Source organism: Vipera ursinii (genome assembly GCF_947247035.1).
Source record: "Vipera ursinii genome assembly, chromosome: Z".
Taxonomy (NCBI): Eukaryota; Metazoa; Chordata; class Lepidosauria; order Squamata; family Viperidae; genus Vipera; species Vipera ursinii.
The window spans coordinates 24995265-25011130 of NC_139517.1; the positions used below are offsets into that span (position 1 = coordinate 24995265).

The 15866-nt window shown below is 34.7% G+C and overlaps 3 protein-coding genes across 3 annotated transcripts; all 3 read left to right on the forward strand.

Annotated features, from left to right (window-relative positions):
• Nucleotides 1-363: 363 nt before the first annotated feature.
• LOC310650107 (olfactory receptor 14A16-like) lies at nucleotides 364-1281 on the forward strand (the record flags this gene model as incomplete). Its single annotated transcript, XM_083378941.1, has 1 exon — nucleotides 364-1281. The coding sequence occupies one exon, from the start codon at nucleotides 364-366 to the stop codon at nucleotides 1279-1281; it is 918 nt and encodes a 305-aa protein (XP_083235067.1).
• Nucleotides 1282-8517: 7236 nt separating this feature from the next.
• On the forward strand, nucleotides 8518-9444 carry LOC310650108 (olfactory receptor 14A16-like; the record flags this gene model as incomplete). Its single annotated transcript, XM_083378942.1, has 1 exon — nucleotides 8518-9444. One exon carries the CDS (start codon nucleotides 8518-8520, stop codon nucleotides 9442-9444), a length of 927 nt encoding a protein of 308 aa, XP_083235068.1.
• Nucleotides 9445-14695: 5251 nt separating this feature from the next.
• On the forward strand, nucleotides 14696-15622 carry LOC310650109 (olfactory receptor 14A16-like; the record flags this gene model as incomplete). Its single annotated transcript, XM_083378943.1, has 1 exon — nucleotides 14696-15622. One exon carries the CDS (start codon nucleotides 14696-14698, stop codon nucleotides 15620-15622), a length of 927 nt encoding a protein of 308 aa, XP_083235069.1.
• Nucleotides 15623-15866: the final 244 nt, after the last annotated feature.

Sequence of the window (15866 nt, forward strand, 5' to 3'; positions counted from 1 at the left end):
GCCATTTGTCCGAAATGGTACAGGGTTGAACTAGATGATCTGGACAGCCATTTGCCTGAAATGGTATAGGGTTTCCTGCCAGAGCAGGGGGTTGGACTAGATGACCTCCAAGGTCCCTTCCAACAAATAATAATAATAATAATAATAATAATAATAATAATAATAATAATAATAATAACAACAACAACAACAACAACAACAACAATAATAATAATAATAATAACTATTATTATTATTATTATTATTATTATTATTATTATTATTATTATTATTTACAATTGTTTTAATGAATAACTGTGCTTACTTCCTATACTAATTTCTTATGATACTCTCTTTCAGTCCAGAAGAAGTCAGAAATACTAAATGGCAAATGAATCCATTATGACAGAATTTCAACTCATGGGATTTTCTGATGATCATGATATGCAGATTTTGCATTTTGTAATCTTTCTTGTCATTTACTTATTAGCCTTAATGGGAAATGTCCTTCTCCTTGTTGCTGTGGTCCTAAATCAGCACCTTCATGCTCCCATGTATTTCTTTTTGGTAAATTTATCCATCTCTGATGTTTGTTTCATCTCAACTATGATCCCTAAAGCCATGGCTGCTTCTTTGACAAATAACAGAGAGATCTCCTATGTTGGATGTGCTGCTCAGGTCTTCTCAGTTTTCACATTTGGAGGTTCGGAGCTTTCTTTGCTGACTATCATGGCTTATGACCGTTATGTGGCTATCTGCCACCCCCTGCAATATACACTAATAATGAACTGGGATGCCTGTTTACAAATGGCAGCTGCTTCCTGGATAAGCAATTTGATCCATTCTTCCCTACACACTGTTCTCACTTTCAGGTTAAATTTCTGCAAATCCAATAAAATTGAGCAATTTTTCTGTGATGTTCCTCATCTTCAAAAGATTTCTTGTACTGATACAAGAATTAATCAAATTTTAATTTTAGTTATAGCAATCATTGTAGATTCATTTTGTAGTGGGCTCATCTTTATCTCCTATGGCTACATTTTCTTAGCTGTGCTAAAAGTCCCTTCAGTCCAAGGCAGATATAAAGTTTTCTCCACATGTATTCCCCACTTTACTGTCTTTTCTTTATTTTTGATCTCTGCCCTTTTTGCATATATGAGGCCCCAAAGTCTATCCTCCCATACCTGGGATTTGCTCTCTGCTGTTCTCTACACAGTTTCCCCCCCACTCCTCAATCCCCTCATTTATAGCTTCAGGAACAAGGACATCCAAAAGGCTGTGTGGAAAATGCTAAAAACCTAGGAGTACAAGTTTTATCTAGATAGGTCTTCTGTCTTTGTTTGAATAGGATAGAATTGTGCAATATAAAATCTTCACATTAGAGCAATCATGGGTCTTCCAAATATTTAGAAATGCTAATGCTATCAAAATGAAATAAGAATCTATTAGATATATTGAATTGTCTTAATTCTAAAAGATTTGTTTAATGTACTTTTAGGAAGAGGCATTGGCTTAAATGTGTTGGATTTATACTGGATTCAGTAATGGAAATGTAGAGTTTATCAAGAAATCAAAACTTTTGGATGCCTTCTAACTATCAAAGATTTGTCTACAATTTTAGATAGAGAGATATTGAGCAGAATTATTTATCTTACTTTATCAAAATTAACATGGGCGAATAGCCATGCATTACCTTGTTCTGAATAACATCATTCATTACTTATGAATTATGGTTCAGTTGAATTTATATTTAATTTTAATTTCGTATAAGTACTATAGTAGTGGCCAAAATTGTGAAAACCTTTTGGGACAAGTTTACATTTGCGGTTTGATGGCTAATAATGCCACTTCTTTTGGAGCAGTACCGTAAAATTATATAATAATGGAAAGATAATTTAATCAAGAATATAATGCAACAAGATTTGTTCAATTATTTGAAGTATACAAAATGTTATAGCCCAGTGGTGGTGAACCTTTTTGAGCCTGAGTGACCAAACTGGAACCCGAAACCCACTTATGCATCGCTGGGTGCTGGGGGCATGGCCACCAAGTGGGTGTGGCCACCAAGTGGGTGCAGCCATGGTAGTCATGGTAGAATGGGTGGGCATGGCCTGGGTGGGCCACCTTGATGTCGCTCCTGGAGAGGGATGCCTGTGGGGCTGGGCAGGCAGGATTGGGGGGGATCCAGGGGTTCTCTGGTGAGTGGGGCAATGGGTAGGAGGCTTGTCCTGCAGGGTGTGGTGAGGCAAGGGAGAGGGCAAGGCAGGGGTGCCATTGCCATGGGGCAAGGAAAGGGGAGGCAGGGGCTAGGATTGTATACAAAGGGGGGCTCTGGTGAGGAGGAAGAGGTGGAAGAGGGTTTAAACAAGCTTAGCAACCAGAGAGGGGCTCCTTCCCCCAAACATCCTTTGTGGGTAACTTCAAAGCATGACAGAAGAGACCAAACCCTGCTGCAACCACCCAGCAGATGGGAGGGTAATAAAAACCAAGCAGCCCCCCCCTGCAAAAGCCTTGGAGACGGGGAAGAGAGCAGGCAGGTGGGTACCTTGCTAAGCTGATGGCTTGGAGGAGAAGGGCAGCTACACCCCCTCCCGAATGCTGCCCTCTCATGAAAGCAGGATGAAAACTCCAAAAAGCGACAAGGAAAAAAAAAGTTAAAACAGAAGAGTGTCTTGTGATGGTTTTCTTCCCCACTTCCTTCTAGCTGCAGGTTAAATATGTAAAGACCACAAAAGAAAAAGAAAAAACCTTGGCTTTCTCTCTTTTTAATTCAGAAGGAAGGAATGGGAGGATTGCGGGGTGGGTTGTTTCAAAGAAAGGGAAAGAGGGGCTGGAGGAGCACAGCAGCACAACAGCGATGGCATAAGGCTTCTGGCTATGCAGGGGGGCATTGGGGTGTGTGTGTTTTTAAAACAGCAAAACAAGGAAAAAAGTCAAAATCCCCCACTCACTCCACCTACCAAAAACACAATAACAGAGCTTTCAAAGATACAAACAAGTTTTTATTGAAAAGTAAAAGTTTGCATTTGGCATGATTTTAAAGAACTAATGTGATTTCTGCTGTTGTATGCCTACTGATAATTTATTTACCCTTGGCTCATAGTTTGTAAGTTTGAGAGCAACACATTCAGCACTCAGGTCATCTGTTAGTCTGCTTCTGGTGTCTGATTTAATATAATTCATAGCTGAAAACAGCTGCTCACAAGCCTAAGATGATCCAAACAAACTAAGGAAAGCAATACCAAGTGCTTTCATGCATTTAAAATTATCTGGTAGAAAATTCCACACTTTGAGGATTTTGTTCTCAGAACTAAGTGTGCTGTCCTTTTTCATCCCTTCCATCTTCTCTAATGTTTCGCACAGCTCACAGAATTTATTTTTCCAGATAGTATTTTATTGGAATTCCAGTAGCTCCATTTCCAGATTTCCTAAATCTAACCACTCTAAGCAGGAAAGATCAAGTTCTTCAAATTTGGCTTTATCTGGAGAAGTAAGAAAACACAGGGTTGTCTCCATCTTACGGAACTGTGAAAATCTGTTACTAAAATTTATATTTTCAGCTGCAACAATGCTAGAAAACTCCTTGTAGATTTCCTGATGGCTTGTAGGATTGTCTGCAAATGTTCTACAATTTTCTAAATGAACTAAAATATTTCAGCTGCCCACTTTGAAGGTCTCTTTCAAAAACCTGCAGTTTTCTCTCAAATGTTTTGATATTACAAAACATTTTTTCTTCTGTTTTCCCTGCATCTTGTAACTGTTTATTCAGCAGGCTAAAGTGGTTTGTAAAGTCTGTGAAAAACATGAGGTTGGTAAGCCAGGCCATATCAGTGAGCTGTGGATATTCTTGCCCTTTTTCATGCATAAAAAGCCAAATTTCATCCAAGCAGGCCACAAATCTCTCTAGGACTTGTCCTTTGCTCAGCCACTGGACATTGTTGTACATAACTAAACAATCATACTGTGCCTGAACCTCCTCAAGAAGTACTTGAAATTGCTGACAATTCAGAGCATGAGCCATGATGTAATTCACTATTTTTGTGTTGTCTTTGAGGATATTGTCAAATTGTTTGTTGCTTTCCTTGGCACAAAGACCTTCCTGGTGAATGATGCAGTGGAATTGTATTACTTTATGTTTTGTTTCTTGAAGAAACAATATATGAAACCAGATGTTGCCCCCACCATAGAAGATGCTCTATCACTTGTAATTGAAACCACCTTTTCTGGTCTTATGTCTTGTGATAAAAAAGCTTCCTTCACAGCATTGTAGATATCTACACCTTGTGTTCTTTCAGGCAAAGACATCAGTTTCAGCAGCTCTTCTCTCACAGTGTCACCAACAGCATAACGCAAAATTACTGCCAGCCTTGCATGGTTATTGATATCTGTGCTTTCATCCATTATGAATCCAATCATTTATAGCCTTCAAAACAAGCAACTGTGTGGCAATTAACATTGAAAGCAAACAAACAAACAAATCCTAATCTAATTTGAATGTCTTCAATCTGAGAAATACAAAATTTCCTTGTGAAAGAATGAGGGATCCATGTCTCTTCTTCTCTTATATTGTACTCTAGCATATAGGTTGGTCTCCCTATCTTGCAAAGTACTTGCATGTAATGGAGTAGAGATGAGAAATATGTAGGACATAATTCTACACCAGTAACTGGAAGCACTAACACTAGACTGGATCTTTTGCTCCAAATTGTTTATTTTTCTTACACTAATATATTATTTATTATTTGCATAATTTTCCTCAGTAAACAAATGAACAAATATAACATTTTTTGAATAATTCAATTTCTCGTTCTTTTTATCTAGCTTTATGATTTGTATAGATAATGGGTTAGCCTCCTTACCTTTTGGTCTGAATGTTTGGATATAAAGGAGGAAAATGTGATATATAATATGATTCCCTGTTTCATATACAGAAAAAAGGCAATTAAGTAACTCCACAAGATCATAGTTATTTTTATTCAAACAGTAATATAAATAGTCCAAAATATTACAGGACTTTATTCTCTGAAACATTGAAATACTTTTAGGGAAAATTGGTTGGCAGATCTTTATCTAACTGACTACGGTAACATATGTATGCTGTCTAAAAAGTTCATGAATAAAAATATTCCACCTCAAACAATAGAATAGTGGCTTTGGATTTTCTGTCTTTATTCAAATCAATCAAATATTATACAAGTCAAATATAATTAGATCAATGTCCCATATTTCACTGCTAAAAATTTGCTAAAGTCTCTTGGATAAAATAGCCAGTTAAAATTTTAATATCTATATTGATTAATGAGTGAGAAACAGATTACCTTTACAAGGTTTTTTATATAATACAATAAAATATAATTGTTAAAACTTTCATTATATAGTTTTTAGAGTATTTCCCCCAATAGAAGGGGGAAAATTCCCTAGAACCTGGTTGACAAGTGGAGAATACATGATCTTCTTGAGCCTGGTTTATTGAATTACATGGAAAATATAAGGTAATGCCCTGCCCACTGAAAGAGTGGAAAGACAAAGCTTATATAATGTCTTGTTTACAGAAAAGTGAACAATAGGTTCCAAATCCACACCCATAACAACCTAGCAATTTCAATTTTGATTTGTTCAATCTGGAAGTCTTGACTGAACTTACTTGAGTATCTCTCATGGTTCTCAGGGGGCCAGGTCCACTTGTTCAATATGCAGGGCTAACTTTGCAGTTTTAGCCCCTTAGTAAGCTATTTGTATTTTATTTTCAGTCATTAGACTGAGCACTCAAGCCACTTTAATTAGACAAAATTATTTAATAAATTATTCCCCCATTCAATAGCTGATCCGGTAAATTGTTGAGCTTTAAAATATGGTAGGAGCAACTGAAGTCCCTGTGGGAAAATGAAATTGGATCAGGAATCCATATGGGTGGGAGAATTGGTGTAGTACTCTTTGTCAGGTTATGAAGATAACCAACGCACCATCAAAAATCTCATCTACCTGTTCCAAGTAGCTGTAATGTTTATGAGAATTGGCACAGAAAACATCAAGGATAAGCAAGAAAAGCATTTTACTTTGTCAGTGATAGTGAAGGCATGAAAAAGGAAGTATACTTCATTAAGGTATTATAACAGAGTTCCGGCACCTTTTTTGGATGGAACCTTATAGGGTAGGCAAGGCGGGTTGTATGACATGTGTGAGTTCCAGCACCTTTTTCTTTTACAAAAAAGCACTGCATAGACCCTTTATGGGACTGAAATTTGGGCATGGGATTCAAAAGAGGTTGTTAAGTTAGAGAAATAGGGTAGCTGGAATAGCTTTCTCTGGAACATTTAATATCTGCCCCAGAATGTCCCTTTTGCGTTTTAAGCCTTAAACAGATTTCACTTGAAATTCTAAAAATAATTCAAGAAACTTGATACATTTTATCATTAGCATTACTATGCAGAATTATGTAGTTTGTTGTTCTGCAGCAATATTTTATTTTCCTTGGAGAAGCTTTGGGGCAGGGAAAAAGATCCATGATTGGCTCTTTCAGCAGAATGCCAGGGAAGATGCTCATTTAATTCAGGGTGTTTTTTTTTCTTGGAGTATGATAGTAGATTTTAATCATCCATTTTCTTATTTTGCAATTTACCCATTCATTTCAGCATGAGAATTATGACTAGTCTCTAGAGAATGATTCCTTGAACAGCAGAAAACAAGGGTGATATAATTATTATTTCTTTCTTTCAATTCTTATCAGAGAGTTAGAACCTATAAAATGATGGAAAAGCATAGGTGTATTTGTACTGTCACTTTTCAATCATATTTCAAAACAGCAATAAATATCCTGGTAAGTAGAATACTTAAGAGAGCAGGACTTTAGTTATGAATTATTGCATACAAGAAGACCATATGTATAATGCCATGAAAATCTATTTTTGGACTGAACATGACTTTTACTAGGGTGATATGCAGGATTTTGCTACTTGCTTTATCGCCTGAGATTTCATCTAAGTAAAATGTTCTTTATCTCTTTTAAAAATATATATATGATTGGAAGTGTATGTGTTTGTTCTTAAGCATTGCCCTTCGTTATGTCTAAGAAAAATAAATTAAGATAAATAAGGATTTATTAAGAAAAATGTATCAGCTATATCACCACACATAATGTCATAATACAGAACACTTTTAGTTACTTTGTAAGTATTTTAAAGTACTTTTGTTTTTAATATTTACATAGCTTTTTTTTAAAAAAAAAAGAATGATTCAGTGAATGCATAACAATAACCTGATTGCTGTATCAATATTTATTGTACTTGAAACATCTTATATGGATATCTTAACTCATTTACTTCTTTATCCTGCAATTGGACACCCACTTACACAGCGATGGGTCTCACTGAATTCAGGGATATATGTCAACCAACATATGTGTGAAAACTAGGAGGATTGTATGGAAATATCCAATAACATTATGTATGTTTGTGTGTGAGAGGGTGGGGAGGAAGAAAGACACAGACAGAGGCAGAGGCAGAGGCTAAATGCAGCATAGGTTCCAAATCTTATATCCAGTTCTACCATATATATATATATATATATATATATATATATATATATATATATATATATATATATATATATATATATATATATCAGTAAAAATGTGTAACAAATGTGTAACAAATTTAACCTCTAAACAGGAGGGGGTCAACTTCATTTCCAAAGCACCCGAGGGCAGGACAAGAAACAATGGATAGAAAATGATCAAGGAGAGAAGCAGCCTGAAATTAAGGAAAAACCTTCTAACAGTGAGGACAATTAACCACTGGAACAGCTTGCCTTCAGCATTTGTGGGTGCTTCATGTCTGGAGGATTTTAAGAAGAGACTGAACAGCCATTTGTCTGAGATGGTATAAGGTCTACTGTTTGAGAGAGAAGTTGGAATAAAAGCCTCTCTCCCACCCCCCACTTGTAGCTATTTTCTGTTGAATTATGTTTGCTTAAATAAATTTTTAATTCCTCAGTTATTTTAAGGAAAATGAAAATACTAACAGAAAAGTATTGCTCCACAAATAACATATGTATACATTTTATATCTAGTTTGCAATATTATTAATTTATGTGGGGGGAAATGGAGAGAAAGAAACAAAAAGAGAAATATATGTACATTTTTATGTATATATTTAATACAGTTTCCATCAACATAAAAAATATTTTTACAAACCAGCTGTAATATATCAACATTTTTATCACTTCTATTTCTGTTATTTTTACCATTAAAATGTTCTCTTTCTATTAAATGCCACTTTTGTCAATATACTTTACTCTGACAGACATACTGATATACTTTGTTATATAAAAAATGTAGAAAAGGATAATAATAATAATAATAATAATAATAATAATAATAATAATAATAATAATAATAATAATAATAATATTGAATGTGTTTTTAAAGATATGGTGGTCTCTTTTGTATTTTAAGAATATATTCATTCAATAGGTTGCATATATCATTATTACTAATTCTATCATATTCTCTTTCTGTACAGAAGGAGTCAGAGAAAATAAATGGCCAACCAATCCACTGTGACAGAATTCCTTCTGATGGGATTTTCTGATGATCGTGACATGCAAATTCTGTATTTTGCAATATTCCTTGTTGTTTACTTATTAGCCTTAAGTGGAAATTTCCTTCTTGGTGTTGCTGTGATCCTAAACCAGCAACTTCATGCTCCAATGTATTTCTTTTTGGTAAATTTGTCATACTCTGATGTTTTCTTTATCTCAAGTACGATCCCTAAAGCCATGGCTGCTTCTTTGACAAATATCAAGGAGATCTCCTATGTTGGATGTGGTGCTCAGGTCTTCTCAGTTTTCACATTTGGTGGTACTGAGCTTGCCTTGCTGACTGTCATGGCTTATGACCGCTATGTGGCCATCTGTCACCCTCTGCAATATACACTAATAATGAACTGGGATGCCTGTTTACAAATGGCAGCTGCTTCCTGGATAAGCAGTTTGTTCCATGCTTTGCTGCACACCATTCTCACTTTCAGGTTAAATTTCTGCAAATTCAATAGAATTGAGCAATTTTTCTGTGATATTCCTCATCTGCTAATGATTTCTTGCACTGATACAAGAATTAATCAGATTCTGATTTTGGTTATAGGGATTACTGTAGAGTCATTTTGCAGTGGGTTCATTTTTATTTCCTATGGCTACATTTTCTCTGCTGTACTGAAAATCCCTTCAGTTCAAGGCAAATATAAAGCTTTCTCCACATGTGCTCCCCACCTGACTGTATTTTCTTTATTTTTGATCTCTATTCTGTTTGCATATATGAGGCCCCAAAGTCTTTCCTCCCACACTTTGGATATGCTCTCTGCTGTTCTCTACACAGTTTTGCCCCCACTCCTCAATCCCTTCATTTATAGCCTCAGGAACAGGGAAATCCAAAAGGCTCTGTGGAAAATGCTAAAAATAAAAGTGAAGTAAAAGTGGTAATTTTATCTATGTAGGGTTTTCTATCTATAGGTCTTTTGTCTTTATTTATAAGCATTATTCCTATAGGATACAATCTTGCAATGTAAAATCTCCACATTAAAGCAATTTTTTGTTGTGTTCCACATGCTTGAAATGTTAATTACTATCTAAATGCTCGAAGTGGCATTTAAAAATATGGCATAGAATTATCCAACTTCTGTAATGTGTTGTTTAATACAGTTCTGGAAAGAAGAATTAGGTTTAAGTATGTTGGATATATACTGAATTCCATATTAAAAATGAAGAATTTATGAAACAATGAAGAACTTTGAATGCTTTGTAAAACTTTGAAATAAATGATTCTCTCTGAATGGAAAGACAATATCAGTGGGGCCTTGAATTGTTACACTAGTGATCGTCATCTGTACTTTGCTTCTGAATTGCTTCTCTATTGACTAATTATTCCACACTACAAAGATAATCTATCTCAAGATTCCATGATTACCATAGGTTTTGAAGGATGCTTAATTTATTTTTAAATGAAGACGTTCTGTAGAGTTCAATGAGAAACGACATTTTAAAAGAAGCGTATCTAAGAAGCTGAAAGACATTATTATCATATTGTATCTGAAACAAACAACATCAAATTGATTAAAATTTCAGACTCTATGCTGCCCTAATCATGACTATTTATTAATTCAATTGGCTACTTAACTACCTCTCATTTTAATTAGGATTTCATTAAGATACATGCAGGATTCTTCTTATTATTCCTATTAATATATAAAATGAGACACTATGTAAAATAAAGATACTAGTTGAGTTGTAAAAAAATTGGACTACTATTTTCAATACTGTTATTTGTGTCTTTTGGGTAGCAAATCAGAATAAAAGATCTTACTAAGAAATGAAGTATTAGTTTACCACATGTCCTCAGTAAGGTGCCTCAGGGTGTCTGAGGGTCCTTTTTCTTTTCTTTTTTCTTTCCCTTCGCCTGGAACATCTGAAGAATGAAACTGTCTGTGCCAATGATCTCTCTTTTAAGGCAAAAGGATAAAGAGGAGGAATCAGATTGTACATTTCTCAATGCAAACCAACTGTAGTCTTCCAGAGTTAGTATCCTTCATAGTGAACATGCTGTCAAACGCACACATATACACAGAAGCTTCAATAAAATTATGATATTTTTGCTGGAATAAGCCCTTGCCAAAACAAATCTTAAATATTTATCTACCCATAAAAATACTTGCTGGTTCCATTCATTGATCTGTCTAGAAACCTATGTAACGTCATAGACACAATAGTCATTCAGAAAGTTTTCAGTCATGGGCATGACAGCAGTGGCCTTCCTCTGCTGTTACTGACTAACTCCTCATTATTTTTTTTGTTTGTGGGGGGAAATGGAAACACTTGGTGAATTTTAAAGCTCAGGTTTTCTTTTTAAAATATTACAAAATTACAGTGTTTTTTAAAATCTATTTCTATGCATTTTTGCATATCTATCTATCTATCAATCTATCTATCTATCTATCTATCTATCTATCTATCTATCTATCTATCTATCTATCTATCTATCTATCTATGTTGAGACTAGAAAAAGTGCAGAAAAGAGCAACAAAGATGATTAAGGGGCTGGAGGCAGGAGGTAGACTAGTAGACATCCAAAGTCCCTTGCAGCCCTATGATTCTATGATTTTAAGAGGTTAGTGTTTCAAAATCAGCTCTACACATCCACTACTAAGCCTGGAAATTTTGCCAAAAATCTGTCTAAAAGCATCAACATAAATAGAAGAATGGAGAAAGGCTTGTCCCCTTTATCTTGCAATTCTTGCTGGAGTTGCTATCAGAGCCAAGTAGAATTGAACTGAAAGCAAAATTTGGTGTTTATAATACTGTAGGAAAAATGTAGTTGGATAGGCATAAACTGGAATTGAGACAATAATTTCTGTAATTTCAGAGGTAATGAATGGCCATTAAGGTTAATGGCTATTGATGGAGCAGTACTCCATGATGTTGCCCAATCATCTTTCAAAACATTGGCCATCATCTCATTTTTAGTAACCAATTTCACTTTGCAACTATGTATTCTGTAAAAAATTAGCTCAGGCACAGATGTCCTGAAATTAGTAATTATCAGACCTCCAAATTCAAATATTGTGAAGGAAGGAAGAACTTTCTCCCCATTCCAATTTTCTATACCCTGCTTGAAAATTGTTCATTTGATTGACCATAAAGTGGAAAATTGTGAACTGTGTGAAATAATTATCTTCTTGAGCCTAGTTTATTGAATTACAAGGAAAATATAAGGTAATGCCCTGCCCACTGAAAGAGTGGAAAGACAAAGCTTATATAATGTCTTGTTTACAGAAAAGTGAACAATAGGTTCCAAATCCACACCCATAACAACCTAGCAATTTCAATTTTGATTTGTTCAATCAGGAAGTCTTGACTGAACTTACTTGAGTATCTCTCATGGTTCTCAGGGGGCCAGGTCCACTTGTTCAATATGCAGGGCTAACTTTGCAGTTTTAGCCCCTTAGTAAGCTATTTGTATTTTATTTTCAGTCATTAGACTGAGCACTGAAGGTTCTCTCAAGCCACTTTAATTAGACAAAATTATTTAATAAATTATTCCCCCATTCAATAGCTGATCTGGTAAATTGTTGAGCTTTAAAATGTGGTAGGAGCAACTGAAGTCCCTATGGGAAAATGAAATTGGATCAGGAATCCATATGGGTGGGAGAATTGGTGTAGTACTCTTTGTCAGGTTATGAAGATAACCAGTGCACCATCAAAAATCTCATCTACCTGTTCCAAGTAGCTGTAATGTTTATGAGAATTGGCACAGAAAACATCAAGGATAAGCAAGAAAAGCATTTTACTTTGTCAGTGATAGTGAAGGCATGAAAAAGGAAGTATACTTCATTAAGGTATTATAATGTATTTCACAATGATGTTTCAAAGCTTGTAAAATAACTGTGTTTCATCATTCTCTGTTATGTACACTTATGGACAGAAGCAGGAGCCAAAATCTTAATTATTCTTCCACATTTTAATGACGAAACCTGTACTTTTCAAAAGGTGTCAGTTAGTGAACAAACTTCCTTACTGATTCTAAGAGAAACATTAAATGTACAAAATATCCAACTGAGGGAAATTTAATACTCAACTGCATTCATTCACTTTAGTATATATTCACAGGGAAGGGAGAGGATAAGATATTTTTGCAAACAGACAAACAAACAAACAAATAATATGTAAGTAAGCAAGCATAGTATCTGGAATTAGGGCTAGCAGATATTTCAAAACATGAAACCTGTGTTGTAGATCAAATTATCTTTCTCAAAACCTCTGATTTTTCTAGATAATTTTGAGAGATAATAACAACATTATTTTAGTGGTTTCTAAAGAATCTGCTCCTGACAGAGAACAATATTCATCAGGAAATTTCAAATGGGACATAGAACCAGGGCTTTTTTTGTCATAGAACCGTCAGAATGGAGTTCCGGCACCTTTTTTGGATGGAACCTTGTAGGGTAGGCAAGGCGGGTTGTATGACATGTGTGAGTTCCAGCACCTTTTTCTTTTACAAAAAAGCACTGCATAGAACCTTTATGGGACTGAAATTTGGGCATGGGATTCAAAAGAGGTTGTTAAGTTAGAGAAATAGGGTAGCTGGAATAGCTTTCTCTGGAACATTTAATATCTGCCTCAGAATGTCCCTTTTGCGTTTTAAGCCTTAAACAGATTTCACTTGAAATTCTAAAAATAATTCAAGAAACTTGATACATTTTATCATTAGCATTACTATGCGGAATTATGTAGTTTGTTGTTCTGCAGCAATATTTTATTTTCCTTGGAGAAGCTTTGGGGCAGGGAAAAAGATCCATGATTGGCTCTTTCAGCAGAATGCCAGGGAAGATGCTCATTTAATTCAGGGTGTTTTTTTTCTTGGAGTATGATAGTAGATTTTAATCATCCATTTTCTTATTTTGCAATTTACCCATTCATTTCAGCATGAGAATTATGACTAGTCTCTAGAGAATGATTCCTTGAACACAGCAGAAAACAACGGTGATATAATTATTATTATTTTCTTTCAATTCTTATCAGAGAGTTAGAACCTATAAAATGATGGAAAAGCATAGGTGTATTTGTACTGTCACTTTTCAATCATATTTCAAAACAGCAATAAATATCCTGGTAAGTAGAATACTTAAGAAAGCAGGACTTTAGTTATGAATTATTGCATACAAGAAGACCATATGTATAATACCATGAAAATCTATTTTTGGACTGAACATGACTTTTACTAGGGTGATATAAAGGATTTTGCTACTTGCTTTATCGCCGGAAATGTCCAATAACATTATGTATGTATGTCCAATAAGATTATATATATTTCAGTAAAAATGTGCACCTGAGGGCAGGACAAGAAACAATGGATAGAAAATGATCAAGGAGAGAAGCAGCCTGAAATTAAGGAAAAACCTTCTAACAGTGAGGACAATTAACCACTGGAACAGCTTGCCTTCAGCATTTGTGGGTGCTTCATGTCTGGAGGATTTTAAGAAGAGACTGAACAGCCATTTGTCTGAGATGGTATAAGGTCTACTGTTTGAGAGAGAAGTTGGAATAAAAGCCTCTCTCCCACCCCCCACTTGTAGCTATTTTCTGTTGAATTATGTTTGCTTAAATAAATTTTTAATTCCTCAGTTATTTTAAGGAAAATGAAAATACTAACAGAAAAGTATTGCTCCACAAATAACATATGTATACATTTTATATCTAGTTTGCAATATTATTAATTTATGTGGGGGGAAATGGAGAGAAAGAAACAAAAAGAGAAATATATGTACATTTTTATGTATATATTTAATACAGTTTCCATCAACATAAAAAAATATTTTTACAAACCAGATGTAGCATATCAACATTTTTATCACTTCTATTTCTGTTATTTTTACCATTAAAATGTTCTCTTTCTATTAAATGCCACCTTTGTCAATATAATCTACTCTGACAGACGTATTGATAAACTTTGTTATACATAAAATGTAGAAAATAATAATAATAATAATAATAATAATAATAATAATAATAATAATAATAATAATAATAATAATAATAATAATGTATGTGTTTTAAAGATATGGTGGTCTCTTTTGTATTTTAAGAATATATTCATTCAATAGGTTGCATATATCATTATGACTAATTCTATCATATTCTCTTTCTGTACAGAAGGAGTCAGAGAAAACAAATGGCCAACCAATCCACTGTGACAGAATTCCTTCTGATGGGATTTTCTGATGATTGTGACATGCAAATTCTGTATTTTGCAATATTCCTTGTCATTTACTTATTAGCCTTAAGTGGAAATTTCCTTCTTGGTGTTGCTGTGATCCTAAACCAGCAACTTCATGCTCCAATGTATTTCTTTTTGGTAAATTTGTCATACTCTGATGTTTTCTTTATCTCAAGTACGATCCCTAAAGCCATGGCTGCTTCTTTGACAAATATCAAGGAGATCTCCTATGTTGGATGTGCTGCTCAGGTCTTCTCAGTTTTCACATGTGGAGGTACTGAGCTTGCCTTGCTGACTGTCATGGCTTATGACCGCTATGTGGCCATCTGTCACCCTCTGCAATATACACGAATGATGAACTGGGATGCCTGTTTACAAATGGCAGCTGCTTCTTGGATAAGCAGTTTGTTCCATGCTTTGCTGCACACCATTCTCACTTTCAGGTTAAATTTCTGCAAATTCAATAGAATTGAGCAATTTTTCTGTGATGTTCCTCATTTACTAATGATTTCTTGCACTGATACAAGAATTAATCAGATTCTGATTTTGGTTATAGGGATTACTGTAGATTCATTTTGCAGTGGGTTCATTTTTATTTCCTATGGCTACATCTTCTCTGCTGTGCTGAAAATCCCTTCAGTTCAAGGCAGATATAAAGCTTTCTCCACATGTGCTCCCCACCTGACTGTCTTTTCTTTATTTTTGACCTCTACTCTGTTTGCATATATGAGGCCCCAAAGTCTTTCCTCCCACACTTTGGATATGCTCTCTGCTGTTCTCTACACAGTTTTGCCCCCACTCCTCAATCCCTTCATTTATAGCCTCAGGAACAGGGAAATCCAAAAGGCTCTGTGGAAAATGCTAAAAATAAAAGAGAAGTAAAAGTGGTAGTTTTATCTATGTAGGGTTTTCTCTCTATAGGTCTTTTGTCTTTATTTATAAGCATTAGTCCTATAGGATACAATCTTGCAATGTAAAATCTCCACATTAAAGCAATTTTTTGTTGTGTTCCAAATGCTTGAAATGATAATTACTATCTAAATGCTCAGAGTGGCATTTAAAAATATGGCATAGAATTATCCAACTTCTATAATGTTTTTAACTAATTTACTGCATCGGGCACAAT